The following is a 4,665-nucleotide window of genomic DNA, read 5'->3' as shown; positions in this document are numbered from 1 at the left end:
AAATCTCTTCTATACAAAAGAAAGTTTTAGTTTTACCAAAAATGTAAAAATGTTAATCTAATATATTTGAAATTCAATTAGATTTATAAAATTATAATTTGATAAAATTAATATTTTAATAATTTTGTTGTTAAAAAATTAAGATAAAGATAGATATCTTCAGATTCGCAGGTATATATCCCACCGTTACAATCAGTCGGCTCCTAACTGCAGCCGGAAAATGTTTAACCCTAATTACGCTTCTTCTGTGGAAACCATGCCCTCATCTCACGACGAACCCATGTCCGCCGAGATCTCTCCCGTCGAGACCAAGTCCTCCGGTAAGATCTCTCTTTCTTTCTCTCTCTCTCTCTCTCTTTCTCTCTCTCTCTCTCTCTCTCTCTCTCTCTCTCTCTGTTAAGGACCATCTCATACGATCGATCTGCGAGAATAATACATGATCGATCTGATTGCTTATGCGTTCCCTGTTTTTTAAAACCTTACTCGCAGGGTCTAGCATACCTGTCTTCTGGGACTTGGTGGATTTCCCCTTCCCCCGTGGTCTCGATCCTGTTTCGATTTATCAGAATTTGAAAACAATTCTTCAGAATATGGGTTGTGTTGGTGACTTGTCATTCATGGCTTATGTGGATGAGGAAAACTTGAGGGATGAATGGCGCGATGTTGCCTATAAGAATGCCGGAATCAACATTTTTGTTGTTCCCCCACAAGGTGAATTCTCGCATCTATGTGTCTAATAATGGTCTTTATTCCTTTTGTCTCTTATATTCTTGACTGACGTTTATTTGTACTTTCAGGGGATGTCTATAATGATATACATAATAGTATGCTACTCGACATTGTTTTGTGGGCAATGGAAAATCGTTCGGACCATTCTGATCCATTGAGTATGCTGGTAATCGTAGGAGATATCTTCATGACTTTCTACGCTGCCCTTAAAGCTTTGGAAGATAGATATTACAATGTTCTCTTAGCACTCCCGAATTATATTTCATCATCAGTGATACCTACTCTAAGCCTTGAATGGCTTTCGAAAGGCCTGTCACATGAATTTAGTCTTCCCAACCATGGCATAACTCTACCGCATAAGCCAAAGAGCAGAGAGGAGAATGTTAGTTTCGTTGCATCCCGAAGATATGGCTGGTAAGATCTCTCTCTTCCCCGAAATTGCTTCTCTGTTTATATATTTGAAATGTTCAAAATCATTATCGTGATATAATTTTTTATACGTTGTCTTATTGTGTAGGGTGGTTTGAGACAGACATCTTCTGGGATGTCCAGGGTTGCCCATGTGATATTTCGACTCTCGGCTCAGATCTCATCAGCAAGGGTTATACTGATAATGTGTTAATCAGGCCTTACATTGGTACAGATTACGAGGGTGCTGTAACCGCAGGTAATTATCGTTGCACGCCTGAAGTCGTAATCCACGGTGAGTTCCTCCACTAATTTTCTCGTTTTTTATTGTTTATGTCTGTTAATCTTGGATCTGCGTTGATATTTGTTTTATTTTCCAGGGGAAAATGATCTGAAAGTTATGAGGATGTTACTGGACATTGTTTTCTGGGCAATGAACTACGATGATGTACCACAAAATTTGATGATGCTATTCTCAAAACCTTCATCAAAAGACACCAAGTGCGAACGTGTTCTCCAAGCCTTGGAACGCAGAGGTTTCAATGTTATCTTAAGACCCTGTGCTGAGATAGATACATCTACCATTGTCAGCTTTGAGCAGCTTTGTGAAGAAAAGCCTACCAACCAAAGCGTTAATTCACTAGGTCGCAGTGTAGAGAGTGAACGACTTGCATGTAAGATTTATATCTCTTGTGAAATTGTTTGTCTAGCTGTCTATATCTTGATTATATTTCATTGATCGATCTGTCATTGTAAATTTTTCTAGTTGATTGATCTTAATCAAAATTGTATTGATCATCGATCTAATTGTTTGTGTTGTTTGACAGCGCAACCGGTGCTCGTCTTCTGGTTGGTCGATGATTGCCCACCCAAACCTAGTGAGACTTGGTATAATGTCATGTCAACTCTTAGAGCGAAGGGTTATCCTTATGGTGCTGAGTCGATGACTGCTTATGGTAGTAAGAGTAAGATATCAAAAGAAATAGCCAGTGACTATCATAATGCTGGAGTTATTTTCAAAACCTTGGAGGAAGAATCTGAAAAGATTACTTTCTTGGCATTGGACATGATTGATTCGGCTGATTTACTTCATTGGCAACCAGCAAATTTCCTGGTAATCTCAAAACCCTTCAAAGACACTATGTTCGACCGTGCTCTTGGAATTTTGAAAGCCAATGGTTTCAATGTTCTCTTTGAACTGCCTGATTATATGTTCACATTTGGAAGCTCACTATGGTCTGCAAAAAGCCTCTTATATTGAAGTTGATGGAAGTTGTAGTGACGAGTACCCGAGTCCTGGAAAATGATCTTTACTATGAAGAATGACGGACGGACTGAGACGCTTTTTTTATTTTTTGTTCGATCTGTTTGTAACGTTTGATTGATCCTCTAACAATATCTATTATAGTATTTGTAGTATATGTGAAGTGAATTGCGGACACAAATTTTTGTGTCGTTTTGATTGTTTTGATTAATAAAAATGAAATTCTGATAGATTTAATTAGTTGATAATCGTGAAAATGAAATATTTTTTATTTATTAAATATTTTATAAAAGAAAATATGTCATAACTTCTTTTGTTATTATTTATAATAGAATCTTTATATTTTTATAATTAAATTTACAAAATTTATAGAATAACGATTATCTTTTAGTATTTTTTACAAGAAAATAAACTGTAGATTGTTTAAACGTATAAATATGAGCGCTTCCAACCAAACATCTCATAATTTACTAATTAGTTTTTCTATTAGAGTTTCGTGTTTATTTTGCTAGGGTTTTTATACTAAAAATTAATTTTTGGATTTCTTTAGAAAAGATTCATCATGTTTGTCTATTTGTATGCAAACCTAACTATGTGTTCATCTAAGTACAGCTTTGATCATCCATCTAAAGTCATCATCACTTGGCAAGTTCTGTCTACTGCTTCGGGTATATATCTAACTATTATCAAATTTAATAATAGTATATATACTCTCAACTTTTTTAACGAATTCTAAAAATTTATTTGACTATAGGTTTTGATAACCAGACTTATGCTCGCGGGTTAAGGTTTGTGTTGAAATCGCATCGTCAGAATATGGATCACAAAGAGATGACTGATTATCGTTACATAACTCCATACGTTTTCATGGATATCACAAAAAAAAGAATGTTGTACTTCTTTAGGTTATTGATGCAAGTTATAATACGTATAAGTAGTTGTTTTGTATTTGTAGGTTATCCATGCAAGCTACTTATGGATTCTGCTATCGACGAATGGAACTTGCGGACATATAATCCTATTATCGAAGGTAGTCCTGTCTATTAATCTTACAGTTTTGTACCTTTTGTAGTTCTATATCTTAGTTTTTCAGATACATACCTTTATTATATATTAATCTACGAACGTGTTCAAATTTTATGTAGATATTGATTCTGCGTATTATATATCTATTCTTGATCACAAGTTTTTAATCAAATGAGGTATTTCTGCTCTTCATGTAATATATTTTTGTTAATGATGTATATTAAATTTTATACGTATTTATGTTTGTTCTAATGTTTGTTTTGTGCATTTAGTTTCTGATCGTGTTAATACGAGCGATCATGCTCAGAAGACCTTTCTATGGGATTTTGCGAGGAGTGCTTGGGTTATGAATAAAGAATCTAATGGTTTCAATTCTTTGTTTTTTGTTTTGAACACCGTTTTTTTTTTTAGAATACTAATTACGCCGTTTTTTCATATATTTATCTATGCAGAAAATAGTGACTTTGATGATACCAAGATGTTATCTGGTCGTGGTACTGATGATGATTATGATTTTGAGGATTATATGGGGTCTGATTCAGAGACGCGCGATGATACTGATGATATGGACCAAACAGATGAATATGATTCTGAAGATGATTTTATTGATGACGATGAGTCTTGTGAAGGATATGATGGTTCAAGTGATAACTCAGAAGGTGATAGCGGTGATGACGAAGATGAAGATGATGACGATGCTGATTCAACTGATGATGATGAAGATGATGATGAAGATGTTATGTTGGATGATGAGACTGAGATTGACGATGATAGTGAAGATCAGCGAAACGTCGAACTGAGTGATATACTCATCGAAAAGAATATTAGTATATCTGGACACCAGAATTCGGTGTGTACTTGATAACACCGTATTTTGACCACTTTTATGAATCGTTTTGAAATTCTTTTTTTTTTATTATCTTTTTAATTGTTTTAAGTACTTTTATTACGTTTTTCTAGTATTTGTAGTTCCAAGACTCTTTTCAGGTAAGTTAGGAAAAATCTTAACAAAATGGATAGAAAACCAGATTTCAGCTCAGAGTCAAACCGACAGAAGTTCACCCCTGATTGAAGGCCTTTTCACCGTTTGATCCAGCTCAAATTTGGAGACCATAAAGATGGAAGTATCAGATTTCCAGCACACTTTACAGCTTGGCAATCCAACGGTTCAATCAAAAGATACGCGAAGAGCAAGATGTCCCGTAAACCAGCCGGCAAGCGTTTCCACCCGCGGCCAA

At 35.2% G+C, this 4,665-nt stretch overlaps 2 protein-coding genes across 3 annotated transcripts; both read left to right on the top strand.

Moving 5' to 3' along the window:
• The first annotated feature begins 205 nt into the window (after window positions 1–205).
• On the top strand, window positions 206–2,631 carry LOC18028877. Of its 2 annotated transcripts, XM_024150113.1 has the most exons (7): window positions 206–320; window positions 490–711; window positions 798–1,143; window positions 1,247–1,432; window positions 1,518–1,811; window positions 1,965–2,251; window positions 2,365–2,631. In XM_024150113.1, exons 3-7 carry the CDS (start codon window positions 1,110–1,112, stop codon window positions 2,461–2,463), a joined length of 900 nt encoding a protein of 299 aa, XP_024005881.1. In that variant the 5' UTR covers window positions 206–320; window positions 490–711; window positions 798–1,109; the 3' UTR covers window positions 2,464–2,631. The 2 variants fall into 2 exon arrangements, with proteins under 2 accessions (XP_024005881.1, XP_006414579.1); XM_006414516.2 differs by having other exon boundaries at window positions 1,965–2,631.
• Window positions 2,632–2,993: 362 nt separating this feature from the next.
• Window positions 2,994–4,289, top strand: LOC112081990 (eisosome protein SEG2-like). Its single transcript, XM_024149066.1, has 6 exons — window positions 2,994–3,069; window positions 3,156–3,245; window positions 3,357–3,431; window positions 3,700–3,792; window positions 3,880–4,086; window positions 4,150–4,289. The coding sequence occupies exons 1-6, from the start codon at window positions 2,994–2,996 to the stop codon at window positions 4,287–4,289; spliced, it is 681 nt and encodes a 226-aa protein (XP_024004834.1).
• The last annotated feature ends 376 nt before the right edge of the window (window positions 4,290–4,665 follow it).

The sequence above is a fragment of the Eutrema salsugineum genome, unplaced genomic scaffold, assembly GCF_000478725.1.
Source record: "Eutrema salsugineum unplaced genomic scaffold, Eutsalg1_0 scaffold_1, whole genome shotgun sequence".
Classification (NCBI taxonomy): domain Eukaryota; kingdom Viridiplantae; phylum Streptophyta; class Magnoliopsida; order Brassicales; family Brassicaceae; genus Eutrema; species Eutrema salsugineum.
This window is presented reverse-complemented; position numbering and strand designations above follow the sequence as displayed.